This window comes from Sminthopsis crassicaudata, chromosome 1 (genome assembly GCF_048593235.1).
Source record: "Sminthopsis crassicaudata isolate SCR6 chromosome 1, ASM4859323v1, whole genome shotgun sequence".
Taxonomy (NCBI): Eukaryota; Metazoa; Chordata; class Mammalia; order Dasyuromorphia; family Dasyuridae; genus Sminthopsis; species Sminthopsis crassicaudata.
In genome coordinates this window covers 337,830,265-337,845,242 of record NC_133617.1, presented here as the reverse complement: position 1 = coordinate 337,845,242, position 14,978 = coordinate 337,830,265, and the positions used below count along the sequence as shown (strand labels likewise).

The following is a 14,978-nucleotide window of genomic DNA, read 5'->3' as shown; positions in this document are numbered from 1 at the left end:
TAAGCAGATTCCAGGGAAGTAGGAGGATCATAAAACAAAGTCTTCAAAGCAGTGGTTTCTTTAAGAAGCAGTGGTAGCAACATCATCTTCCCTAGTCATAACAACAAGGGCTCCTTTATAAAAGAGTAAGGAGAGGTGAATGGGAGAAGAGGTAGTTCCAGTTATTAAATAATGATCTCTAAGTCACATAATCATACATAAAAAAATCTCCATGATTGTACTACCATTTACAAGAAAATATTTGAGTCATATCAACTTGAATCTTTCAGAAACAAATTGTAATAGTATAGAGTCACTTGATTTGAAAATGTCTCATCTCAATTTGCTTTCATACACACACACACACACACACACACACACACACACACACACACACACACATACACGATAGATTTAAGGACTGGACTAAAAGCAGATAAACTATTCACTTAATGTATAATCTTAAAGGGCATTTAGATTAGCTATTAATAGAAAAATAATTGGTGTAAGTTTTAGAAGTAATCTTTGCGACCATATTATCTCTATATTAACCTGACTTTTTGTTATTGTTGGTAGAACATCTATTCTTGGAATTTCCTTTGGAGCTGCATTTCTCATGCTTTCCTTCATCCTTTTCATCTGTTTTGCTGGACAGCTTCTGGTAGGTACTCATTGGTTTTAACTTATCTGAGAAAAACAATATAATGAAAAAAGAAAGACAGGGAAGGGGAAGAGGGGAGGGCAGGAGGAAGGAAGAAGGGGAAGAAGGTAGGAAGGAAGAAGGGGAAGAAGGAAGGAAGGAAGGAAGGAAGGAAGGAAGGAAGGAAGGAAGGAAGGAAGGAAGGAAGGAAGGAAGGAAGGAAGGAAGGAAGGAAGAAAGGAAAAGGGAGGGAGGGAGGGAGGAAAGGAAAAAAGTAGGCCAAGCCTCTTCTTTTAACTGCTCAAAATAATGTCATTTGCTAGGAATAAATTATCTGTTCAGAAGATATAGTCAAGAAAAATGTAAATACCAGTCAATATATTTTTTTAAGAAATGTTTTTAATCACAAAAGGATCAACCTAGGAAACATAAAATTATATCAATTTTTATATTCATTTATGATTTTCCTCTGAAATTACAGTTTCAATAGTTAATAATAAGCTTTGATCTAATAGACAGTTGATGGGAAAATTAAGAGAAATAGAATATACTGATATTTCTAAATATGTGCTATTGAAAATTATTTCTTATTAAAATATTCTAAAGTAGAAATCATTTCACTTAAGTGATAATAATATTTATCTCATTCATTGGTGAGACTTTTTTTCTGCATGACCTACTTCTTCTATCACATTGTAAGATTTGTACAAATGTCAATAAAGATTTCACAGCCATTTCCATAAAAACAGTTTTCTTTAGTGATTGTTGGTTAAAGCTCCCTTATGTGTCTCTGTGTTTTCATATCATTTTGGGTTGTTCAGAGCACAAACTATTAGTTTGACTTATACCATTTTTCTTTGATGAGTATATATCATGCTCTGAAGAGAGTTGTCAAATCAAAAGGGTTGAAATAGATGATCTATATGGTCATTTCTAGATTTGAAATTCTGTTATTATCAGTAATTCTCAGATATGCAATCTGAGGGCTGTGGATTGTCTACCTTTTGTTTTTGTTTTACAAAACAAGCATTAGAAAATCCTTACAAAGGAGAATGTTAAGTAATATCATGATGGGCATTACAGTACCTTGGGCATTTTTTCATTCATTTGTACATGACAATCATTTATTAAATATCTACTCTGTGCCAATCCCTTGCCTAGTTGTTAGGGATGAAATGACAAAAAAATGTCTTATCTCTTGGACCTGGACCCACCTGCTGTTGGATATTATAGCATTCTAGGACTCTTGTTGCATGACTGCATGCCTCAACTACTTCACATGGTTTGCAAATTGTTCTAGAAATGAACTGGCCTTCTAACCCATCCAAAATACCATCCAACCTTGGGATTGTTCTAGAAAAATTGGTAAGGTTATATAGTTATTCCTTTCAGTAACCCTACTCCAACTTAATATGCTCCCATTTAAAACTCCATTAAAAAAAGAAAAGAAAGGAAATAATAGCTCTTTTTTGAATGATAAAGAATCACATATCTTCCTTGGACTGACGTTACATGAAGCAACTTTGACAAGTTATCAGAGAAGGCACTTATCACAAACCATATATACTCTCAATTCCATTTAATAGGAACTTTTTAAGAAGTCAAATTAATCTGTTTTGATTTTTCCTTGACAACAGATTATAACACTATATGGTTTATATAAAATTATTAGATCATTTTACTTTAGTATATTATAGGCATGGATCCTTAAGATAATTTCTCTTTTCCTTTCCATTGTCTTTGATCAAGTATGTCAAGAAAAACATTAAAAAAAATAATAATTACTCTTTGCTACAACTTTTCTGATTCGGAAAACTTGTTTCGTTTTTCTTCAAATTTGCATGTATGTAAATATGTGTTATATATATGCATACAATTACTTCCTTAAGTGTATAAGTACATGTATATACACATATATTATGTGCATACACACACTCAAATATGCATTCTGCTTTACCACAGAATCTCCAATTTACTTTCTTCACAATATTTTGGATATTGTCTCATAAAATTTATTCATGATGGCTCTTAGTCCTTCTAGTCATTTCCTAGCACTCCAGCATTCAAATAAAATGAATAAGGAAGGCATACCATTGTGGTTAGAGCACCAGGTCTGAGTCAGGAAGACCTGATTTCAAATCCTTCCTCAGATTCTAGCTCTATGACCCTGGTAAGATCATTTAATTCCTCTCAGCCTCAATTTTTTTCATCTCTGTAAGGATATTTAATAATAGCACCTATGTCACAATGAGAATCCAATTAAATAATGTATATAAAGAGCTTTGCAAATTTTAGTTATTATTATCCAGAAATAATATTCCAATAGTACAGATGATAGAATATTTACCTCTTCCCCAAGTGAAAACAAAGACTTTGGCAAGATTCACAAGGCAAAATTGGAGATGATTTATTGGAGTTCAGGGTCTTTCCAGCTTTGAAAACACTTGAGATTAATTCATTAAATCTCCATCTAGTGTTCAAATTTAATCCTTACATTTTTTAAAGTAGGGGAAAAAAGTGCAGGCTTTCATGTTGTACCAATTGATCTAAGAATAAGCATCATACCCTATACAAAGCATTTCATTATTGGTTTTAATATGTCCAACCAAGTATAGATTTTATTCAAAATGTCAATAAGATTATGCATATTATGCAACCAAAAATCAATGTGGATGATTATTTTTTTTTATTTATGTGATACAAATATACATCACAGCACAAAGGAATTTCATTATTGCACAGGCTAAATACCAAATTGTCTCCTTTTTTGTTGTTTACTATATATATGAGGGTTCTCCTATTGTTAACATTGTTATTTACAAATTTGAGTTATGCCCTACCTAGCTGCCTGAAATATATGCCTTAGGTTTACCCTGCTCTGAATCAATATTTTATTAAAGTGAGGTATTAAATTCCTAAAGTGGCTCTATTCTGGACCTAAGAACACAAGTACTTAATAACCTTTCTTAATAGCACGTATATAAAAGGAAATTAAAATACAGTTTTGTTTCAATCTTTTAAAGATAGATTTGAAATTGTACTCCCAGGCCAATGTCATCATTACACATCTTCTTCCCCTGTGTTTGATTGTAGAGAATCAGAGTTTAAGTGTCAAGAAATATCTTAAATGTTATATTGTCAACCATCCTTATTTTAAAAATGAAGAAACTGAGAACCAGAGAGGTTTGTTGACCTGCCCAAAGTCACACAGATAAAAAAGCAACAAAGTCAAAATTTGAACTCAGTACCTTTGATTCCAATCAAGATCTTTTAGCATTCTCCCACTTTGTAGGGTTACAAAGTCATTGAAGTAGACAAAAACCCTTTATTCATTTCAAATTCCATTTGAAGTATAAATAGAAAAGAAAATAAATATTGGCAAAGTAGGAAAACATTCTTTCATTTTATGAGAAGATTTAGTCTAGTTTAAAAAAATCAAATAGATATTACTAAAAAGGAATGGACAAATAGAAAATTATTTAAGCACCTACAATGTCCTGGTCACTGAAGATAAAATAGAAAAGGGAATCTATTCCTCTCCTTAAGGGATTTGTAATCTAATCAGCAAAATAATAGCTAGAAGGGGGAGAGAGGACTGGAAAAGGGAATTTTTATCTAGAGTCATAAGAATAAAAGGAACCTTTGAGGGAGAGAGGGGGCAATAATGAGGCAGGGCAGATGGCTAGATGTCTAGAAGGAATAAATAGATGTGAAGTGTGCTTTGGAGGCTGGCTAGAAATAATTATCCATTAATAATCCATTAATCAAAAGAACTTAGCTTAAATCACAATGTATAAATTTGCCCAAGGCATAGAGGTCTGGTCAGAAGAGTGCCATTGCAGAGGGAGAGAGTTGAAATAAGATAAGGCAGATGACCAAGTTCCCTGGCGATGATGAGTGATCAAAAATGACTCATGTTGTTAGAAGAGGGAGACCCAAGAGATAGAAACAGAAAAAGAAAGATAGAGAGACAGAGACAGGGAGAGTCAGACTCAGGAGTTAAGACTCAAGAAAACATCAGTTCAAATCCTACTTCTAAAAGACTGGCTTTGTGATCTTGGGCAAATCAAAATCTTTAAAACTTAAAAGTTAGGGATCAAGTAAATGCCAAGCTGCACTAGTTTGAAGAAGGTTCCTCCAAACAAGTTCTGTACATTAGTGAAATTGTATATCTAGGTCCTATTTACCCAAACACACAGGAGTTGTCTTGCCTACCATTCCACCTTGCTATCTTCCCTGATTCATCATCTCTTTCTCCCTCTCCCTCTCCATTGTCCTCTCCCTTCCTCCCTTTCTCTCCTTCTCTCTCCCTCCCTCTCTCTCCCTCTCTCTTTCTCTCTCTGCCTCTCTCCACATGTATGCAAACGTGTTACATGACATATAAGTATACACATATACATATTGCTACATATGTTTTGTACATGCATATTCTTATTATGCTGAATTTTTCATTGAATGCCAGGATTTTTAAGTGCTTCATATTATTTATATTAAAATCCTCTTTTTTCCTTTAAACACAACTCAATCAAACCTGACCTCTCCTTCCTCTGATCTCTTATATCCTTTGCCTGTCCAAGGCAAATTAGGCTATGCTTGTGTTTATAAGTCTGCTCTCCCCAAATAAATCATAAAGTTCTTAGGGTCAGGGGCTATATAGTATACTTTCTTTGGATCTCCTTCAGTATATAATACAATACTGACTCAACTTTATACTTTTTAAAGTTGTCATCCCTTCCTCACTTCTGCCCCTTAGAATTCCTAATGACTGAAGGAACAACTCAATTGGTACCTATTATATGAAGCATTTCAAACATTTCCACAAAATTTGTATTAGTGTATATATTGTGTTTATGTGTGTGTATATATATAGATATAGATATGATATAAATAGATAGATAGCTATAGATAGATATAGATATATACATATAGATATATAGATATATATATATGCAACATACACAAATTTATATAGAGACTTACTTTTTCTTCTAAAAGAGTATAAACAACTTGAAAGCAAGAACTATTTCCATTTTTGTTTTTGTTTCCCAAGCACTTACATTCTTGGCATTCATTGTTCATGCTTAATAACTACATAATGTTTGCACTGTCTTCTAAATGATAAATGAAGTTTCTATGTCTTCCATCTTAACATCTGCCACTGATAGCAAGGGTTTCCCAGGGCTTGACTGAATTTAGAATTCAAATTGTCTATGACATAATTTAAGGCAAGAATAAATAAAGCTGGCAGATCAGAGGAAAAAATTTGAGGGAAATAACAGAAGAGGTTGAAATTCCTCCAAGGAAGAAGGTATGTTTACTCATTACCTATTTATAAATTCTCCTGGAGCTCAACAATTTGCATAAATTGGCCAAAATTGCTTGCCTTTAGATTTTTTTTTTCCATCTGGAACTCTTCTTACCTGTAATTTTAAAATAGTTCTTGTTATTTGGAGTCCTGCATTAATACAATCAGCTATCCTTACTTATAGCAGCACTTTGCCTTAGAAAGAAAGAAAAAGAGAGAGAGAGAGAGAGAGAGAGAGAGAGAGAGAGAGAGAGAGAGAGAGAGAGAGAGAGTGGGAGGGAGGGAGGGAGGGAAGGAAGAAGGGAAGGAGGAAGGAAGGAAGGAAGGAAGGAAGGAAGGAAGGAAGGAAGGAAGGAAGGAAGGAAGGAAGGAAGGGAGGGAGGGAGGGAGGGAGGGAGGGAGGGAGGGAGGAAGGAAGCCTCTCTTCTTTAACCTACTCATTATAGTTTTGTCAAACATGTTTTTCTTTTTGTTAACATTTCAGTAACAACAAGAATTCACATTTGTACAAGTTTTTTTTGTTTTGTTTTGTTTTATTGTTTATATGAGGAATTCTTAAAATTCAGTCCAGGAGTCTCTAAGCAACCTAAGATGCTTTCAAGGAGTTAATGATGGCACATCTATTTACATACCAATATTAATATGTTATTTGCCTATTAAAATGTCCCTTCCCTTTTCAACTACATAGCATTCTAAGGCCATTTTTTTTTTTTGGTGAACTTCAATAAAACAGCAGATTGAAACATTGAAAGCAAAAGCAGACATAAGAATCCAGTTTTCTATTAGGCTGAAAATTAAAGAGATATGTAAAAATATGTTAAATAATACCACCCTTCTCACTAATTTTCAATTATTTTAGAAAATAGTATTTTTCAAAAAAATTATGTTAACATGTAATGACTTATAATTTTTACAAATTAAGTAATCATTTAAAATTATCTCAACTTTTAACTATATATGTATATACACAAATATATTATATATATATACATATACAAGCACACACTCATATGTATGTATATACATATATATATACATATATATACATATATATATATAATTCTTTACAATCTTTAATAATTCTTAAGAGTTTGGTTCTTTCCATTTATATTATCACATTTATTTTCTCTAATGTTTTTCTGGTTCTTTATATCTCACTCTACATTAGTTTTTATAGATTTCCCCATGCTTCTCAAATACTTCATACACATCCTTTCTTCTAAATCAATAGTATTCTGTTTCATTTCTGTACCATGATTGGCTAATCATTAAATAATCATTGGGTGCTTACATTTTTTCCAATTGTTTGCTACCACAAAAGGTGCTTTTTTATGTATATGGAACTCTTCATTATTTGGTTCCTTTTCAGAATACAGGATTTCTATTTTGAGGGAAATTGATATTTTAATTGTTTTATAAGCATAATTCCATTTGGAAGAATTGTACCAAAACACATCTACATCATATTAATCTACATATATTAATAGATCTACTTATCTGCAGCCCTCTCAATATTAATTACTATCATTCATGATCTTTGTTGTTTATTGAAAAAGAAACTTAAGAGTTTTGATTGTCTTCATTTCTTGAAATATGCACAAAGGTCCTCCCTTTCTTATCAGCAAGTTTCCTGGACCTTTTAGAATATTATTTCCATAATGTATAAATAATTTTGTCCTTTGTGCTTTCATCAGTGAGTTTGTTTCTCAAGTGTTTTGTTGGTTATACAACTTTGAACACTTGATGCACTAAACAAATATCTAATAACAATAAGCTTGAAGAAATATTGAATAAGTTTCTGGCATGGTGATCAAGAAACTGCCCCCTGCCCCTCCAACTCTCACCCAGGTACTTTTCGAAGACTGCAGTTCTTGTTTGCTTTTTAATTTTGTGAACATTCACCATAATAATACTGTTGTTGTTTGGTTTTGGTTTTTTTTCAAGTTTAGAAATGTTTTTTTTTTTCTCCCTGGGATATTTGAAGTTACAGTCCTAGAGAGTCTAAGTATCTCACTGAATCAAATCAACTGCCAGAATGTGATGTCAACTGCTTTGTTATTAAAATCATGTGCATGTGCAAATTGGATTCTATCAGTTGCTAGGATTTAGGACACAAAATTCCCTCTCATGAAAACTATAGAGAATTTAGAGATTATAAACCAACAATCTCATTATGGTTTGCAAAGTGCATTAAATATATTATGTCATTTTTTCCTCATAACACCCCTGTGAGGTAAGCTTTATTTTTATACTCATTTTACAAATGAGAAAACCGAGGCTGTGAGAGGTCAAATGATTTTCCCAAGCTCACATAGCTAGTAAGTATCTGAAGAAAATCTGAACTCATCATCTTGATTTCAACTCAGTACTATATTCACTAAACTACCTACTTGCTAGCTGCTAACTAATGATGGAGATCAGAAGATTATATATTTATATCTTAAAGGAACTTCAAAGAATATTTAAGTCCACCTCATTTATTTTACAGATGAAAAAAAATGAGGCTCAAGACTTACTCAACATCACATAAATGGTAAATGTCATAGTAGAAATCAAACCAAAGTCCTCTTACTCCCAAATAATGAAATCTATAAAATTGTTAATAATACAGTGACCATAAGGAAATTTTTCTCTCATGTCATATGAAAGAACTAGTCTAATAATTCTCTCCTTAGGAATTGATCACTCTAGTATAAGCTGCTGTTGAGGAAGCCTGTCATTATTACTACTACTTGTGTCTCTCTTTCTCAAAGCCACCACTAAAGGAGTTAATTTCCATTCTTAATGTGGCATGACATTGCTCTTGGCACCTTTCATGTTGTTATATATTAAAAATAAATTACAATTTTTTCTAGTACATTATGCAATTCCTGCATTCTGATTCTCCGCTCATTTTTTTTATATATTTTTGTGGTGTTCAAGTATACTTCACGTTCTTAGCATTTGCATGATGGGAGGAAGAATGGCATTTGCTATAAAAAGAATTCTTTGGAGGATAAGGGATCTGAAGGGTCTGTAAGAGAAAACATGGTTAAAAAAAAGAAAGAGAGGAAAAACATGGTTTAGGCGTGCCTTAGAGTTGTCTTAAAAAATTTGAAAGGCTATTATTTTAGAGGAGGGATTAGAATTGTGCCCTCGTGAGCAGAATTAGAAATAGTGGGTGGAAGTTACAGAGGGGTAGATCTTGTATTAATGTGGGGGAAAACTTCATAACAACTAGAGCCACTCAAAAGTAGAGTAGACTGCTTTGGAAATAAATGAGATCCCTATTGAGAAGAGTATTATAAAAGGATATTTTTGTAAAGGTTTGGATTGTATTAGATAACATCCAATTTTTCTTCTAGTTCTAAGATTCAATGATTCTATGAAATTGTGAATTTACCTAAGGATTTTACTTATTTTCAACTTCTCACTTAGAACTTCAAAATATCCATTTGAAAAATATATCATTGTACCAATCAATACCAAGTTTAAATGCTTTATAATTTTCAAGGGACTTTCACAAATCCATATTATTTCACAATCATGCTGTCAGGAAGATAAAAGATATTATCCCCATTTTATAGAACAGACTAGAGGGGTTCTTAGAAATTAATGGCCTTGTGTAAGATAACATTGTTTTGGTGATATTAAACTTTTTCATTAAATTTGAAAATAGAAACTATATTACAAAGAACCAGAGACGTTCTATGTCTGTTTGCTAGACTTCTGACAAAATGAAGATACCATATAAGGTAAAGGTTAACTTGCTTTTGTATATCAACGAAAAAAAATAATAACATCTCTTTAACATTTTCTGGAACAACTACAAAAACAAAAAAATAGTGAATAAAGTTTATCTTAGGGAGAAGAGAGTAAATTGTGTGTACGAGACAACTGAAAACCTATATCACGTGTGTGTATATATATATATATATATACATATATATATATATATATATATATATACAAACATATCCACAACCAGGTACATAAGAAGACTGTGGGATTCCCCCTTCCATATGAGTTAAATATGCAATATTTTCCATTAGTCATATGCTTATAATAAAATGAAGTTTCTTGGCTTTTATGGCGTTGAAAAACATATTATATCTTTTGTATAAACACATATGATATGAAAATGTGTAACCACTAAAAAGATGTGTGCTTGAAACATGAATAAAACCCAAGCTATCTTATGAAAAAAATATTAATTATGTTTGAGCAAATAAAAGCTTTTAAATCAGAATATTAACAATACAATTAAATCATCAAGTATTTACATAACAGTTGTAGTAGCATTATCTTTCAAGTGGGACATGAAATGTTACAAATAATTATGGCAACAAGTTATTGCTGTTTTTGAAAAATACAGTCTTTCCTTTATTAAAATACTTAAAATCAGTAAATCAACAACAAATAATGTTTTTAATAATCTTGGTTAGGCAATTCCAATTAAATTGTGATGGAAAGTTCCATCTGCATCCAGTGAGAGAATTATGGAGACTGAATGTAGATCAAAGCTAGTATTTTCACTTTTGTTGTTGTGGTTTGTTGTTTGGTAATTTTTTTCTTTCTAGTGTTTTTTTGTCTTTTGATCTGATTTTTCTTGTATAGTGTGATGAATATGGAAATATGTTTAGAAGAATTACACCTATTTAACCTATATCAGATTGCTTGCTATCTTGGGGAGGGAGAAGAGGGAAAGAGAGGGATAAAACTTTGGAACAAGAAGTTTTACAAAGGTGACAGTTGAAAACTATCTTGGTTAAAAATATAACATGTAATATAAAAGTTTAATTATGATATCAAGATTTTTGATAGTTACATGTGAAAATGAGAATCTTAATGAATTCTTTGGAGATCCTAACATTTAGAGATATTTTTTTACTTTTAAAAAACATGAATTAATAAGTTTCACAAAAGGAATAGGATTAGAGAATGGAGCTGTGATTTCATTGGTAAAGGGAAAACTCAGTTGAGTAGGTACATTCTCTGCATCTTATTCTTTTATTTTATTTTTTATGTCTTATCTCTAAGAATTTTGTGGAGTACTGAGATGTTAAGGTACTTGACTGGAAGTAATACTTGAACTCAGGCCTTCTTAGTTTCAAATAAACTTTATCCACTTCATATACTACTTCAAATAGTGTAACTAATATTACTAAAATTAAACGTATATCCTCACAACTTATGAACTGTATCTTTTCTTAGCTTTAAGCTGATGTGGACAAAATTGAAAGAAAATAATTTTCTTTATAATTGCTCTTCATGAAAAAAGACAGGTATTTATCAATGCCTATCTACAATCTTCTTTTGAGTTGGGGAGCCACAAAAATCAGAAGCAGTTGAAAAAGTACTCAATTTTGAATGTTAAAAGACCATACATGACTCCTCTTTACTCTCTGTGTGAGCTTAGGCAAGTTGATACACTGTTCTACTACACTTCTCATTTTTTCATCTGTAAAAAGAAAATACTAAATTAGATAATCTCTAAACTTGTCTAGTTCTAATAAGGTTAATCATATATCCAACTATAAAACTATGATTTCAAAACTCTAAGCAAAATACAGTTTCAACTCTTGAGGAACTTAAAGACTTAGGTTTGAGTCCTAGCTCTTCCATATTCTATGTGCATAACCTTAGTTTAAGCACATTATCTTTCTGAGCTTCATTTTGATAATCAATCAAATGAAGCTGATAATGCTTGCAACTTCACCCAAAGAAGAAATCAATAAGAAATAATGCTTGCATTTTCTCCTCCCCAAAGTCTCATCCTCCTCAAGACATTTACTATGTTATATGACTCTGACCTCCCATAAACTGTGTGGTTACATATTTTGAATTCCAACTGCTACTCTCATTCAGAAAATATTTTGGGTATAATCCTAGACCATATAATATTAATAATATTATAATTAAAATAATTAATAATAATTCAAAGACCAGACTGACAAATTGCAAAGAAGTACATCACTAGTAGATGGACCACTAGATTTTGAACTCTTTTGCCAAAGCAAGCCAAGAAAGAGAAAAATATAAAATTATTCTAAGATGTGTTTAATCCTGTAATGTGATGGTAGCAGGATGGTAACACTTGGAACCACACTTTTTTGAAGATTTGTAAACATGATTTTATCTCAGGACTTTGGGGAGACAAGTGCTCTATAAAATAGCTATAAATTATTATTAATATTATCCTTAATCCCCTGCCCCTAACTTTCCAATGGCTATTCTGTCATGATGAAATGGCTTGTGTAGTTCAATAAAACTATGAGCTATGTTGTGCAAGGTTATCCAAGATGATCAGATTCTGATAAAAGGTGTGATCTATTGGAAAAGGAAATTACTTATAACAATAATTCTGTGTTTACTGAGCCACAGCCAGAAATCCTGGAGAATTGTAGTCATATACCATAAGAAAAATTACTAACAACAAGTTAAATGAAAGTGATGGAATTACAGCTGAATTATTTAAAACCTTAAAAAATGCTATCATTAAAGATTTGTACCCAATATGCCAATATTTTTCTAAAGGGTAATGCCAAAGAATGTTCAAATTACTGAATAATTACATACATTTTTTCAATTAAAAAAAATTTTATTATAGCTTTTTATGTTCAAAACATATGCATGGATAATTTTTCAACACTTACTCTTGCAAAACCTTCTGTTCCAACTTTTCCCCTCTTTCCCCCCACCACCTCCGCTAGATTTTAGGTAGACCAATATATGTTAAATATTTTAAAGTACATGTTAAATTCAAAATATGTATACATATTTATACAGTTATCTTGCTCCACAAGAAAAATAGAATCTAGAAAGAAAGAAAAGAAAAAAAAAAAAAAACACAAAAACCTGAAAATGAAAACAAAAATGCAAGCAAATAATAACAGAAAGAGTAGAAATGTTATGTTGTAGTCCATATGCATTTTCCATAGTTGTCTCTCTGGGTGTTGCTGATTCTCTTCTTTATTCTTTTCTATTTTGTGATCAATAATGATTTCTAATTAGTTCTTCTTTGGTCACAAATTCCTTCCTCCTCCACAGGTCTGAGAGGAAAACTATCCTATGTTCCTCTATTTTATTCATAATCTCATTCCTTATGTCTAGATCATGAACCCATTTTGACCTTACCTTGGTGTAGGGTGTTAAGTGTGAGTCAATGTCTATTTTCCCAGCAGTTTTTGTCAAATAGTGAATTCTTTTCCCAAAAGTTGAGGTCTTTGGGTTTCTCAAACACTAGATTGCTATAGTTATTGACTATTTTATACTGTGAAACTAACCTATTCCACTCATCAACTAATCTATTTCTTAGCCAGTACCAAATGGTTTTGATAATTTCTGTTTTATAATGTAGTTTTAGATCTAGTACAACAAAGCCACTTTTATTTGATTTTTTTCCCCATTGATTCCCTTGAAAGTCTTGACATTTTGTTCTTCCAGATGAATTTTATTTTTTCTAGGTCAGCAAGATAGTTTCTTAGGAGTTTGATTCTTATAGCATTAAAATAAATAGATTAGTTTAAGTAGTATTGTCATCTTTATTATATTCACTTGACTGATCCAAGAACACTTAATATTTTTCCATTTCTTTAAATCTGACTTTATTTGTATGGAGGCTGTTTTGTAGTTTTGCTCATACAGTTCCTGACTTTCCCTTGGCAGATAGATTCCCAAATATTTTATACTATTGATAGTTATTTTAAATGGAATTTCTCTTTGTATCTCTTGCTACTGGATTTTGTTAGTGATGTATAAAAATTCTGATGATTTATGTGAATTTATTTTGTATCCTATAACTTCGTTAAAGTTGTATATTATTTCTAATAACTTTTGAATAGATTCTCTGGGGTTCTCTAAGTGTACCATCATATCATCAGCAAAGAGTGTTAATTTGGTTTCCTCATTACCTACTCTAATTCCTTTAATCTCTTTTTCATCTTTTATTGCCAAAGCTAGCATTTCTAAAACAATATTGAATAGTAATGGTGAGAGTGGGCAACCTTGTTTCACTCCTGATATTATTGGGAATGGTTCCAGTTTTATCCCCATTAGATTATGATGCTTACTGATGTTTTAAATAGATGCTACTATTTTAAGGAAAAGTCCATTTATGCTGATATCCTCTAGTGTTTTTAATAGAAATGAGTGTTGGATTTTATCAAATGCTTTTTTTCAGCATCAATTGAGATTATCATATGGTTTTTGTTAATTTGGTTATTGATATAGTCAATTATGCTAATAGTTTTCCTAATATTGAGCCAGCCCTGCATTCCTGGTATAAATTTGACTTGGTCATATGGTGTATTATCCTGGGGATAATATTCTGTAATCTCTTTGCTAATATTTTATTTAAGATTTTTACATAAGTATTCATTAGGGAGATTGGTCTATAATTTTCTTTCTGTTTTGTCTTACCTACTTTAGGTATCAGTACCATATCTGTGTCATAAAAGGAATTTGGTAGAATTCCTTCATTCCCAATTTTTAAAAATAATTTATGTAGTATTGGGGTTAATTGTTCTTTAAATGTTTGGTAGAATTAACTTGTAAATCTGTCTGGCCCTGGGGATATTTTTTAAGGGAGTTGATTAATAGTTTGTTCTATTTTTTTTTTTTAATAAAATGGGATTATCTAAGTAATTTACTTCCTCCTTTGTTAATCTGGGAAATTTATATTTTTGTAGGTATTCTTCCATTTCACTTAGGTTATCGAATTTATTGGCATAGAGTTGGGCAAATTAATTCCTAATTATTGCTCTAATTTCCTCTTCATTAGTGGAAAGTTCTCCCTTTTCATTTTTAAGACTAATAATTTGATTTTCCTCTTTCCTTTTTCTAATCAAATTTACCAAAGGATTATCCATTTGTTAGTTTTTTCATAGAACCAACTCTTAGTTTTATTTATTAATTCAATATTTTTTAACTTTCAATTAGATTAATAAAATTGAAAGTATTTATTTATTTTTTTAAGAATTTCAAGTTTTGCATTTGATTTGGGGGGGGGCTGTTAATTTGCTCTTTTCCTAGCTTTTTTAATTGCAAGCTCAATTCACTGATCTTCTCTTTCTC

General features: G+C 31.4%; 1 protein-coding gene across 1 annotated transcript in view; it reads left to right on the top strand.

Moving 5' to 3' along the window:
• The window catches only part of ADCY2 (adenylate cyclase 2), a 589,713-nt gene that overhangs the window by 481,106 nt on the left and 93,629 nt on the right, over positions 1 to 14,978 (top strand). The window contains 1 exon segment of the mRNA XM_074279140.1: positions 556 to 640. Coding sequence (XP_074135241.1) covers positions 556 to 640 — 85 coding nt within the window.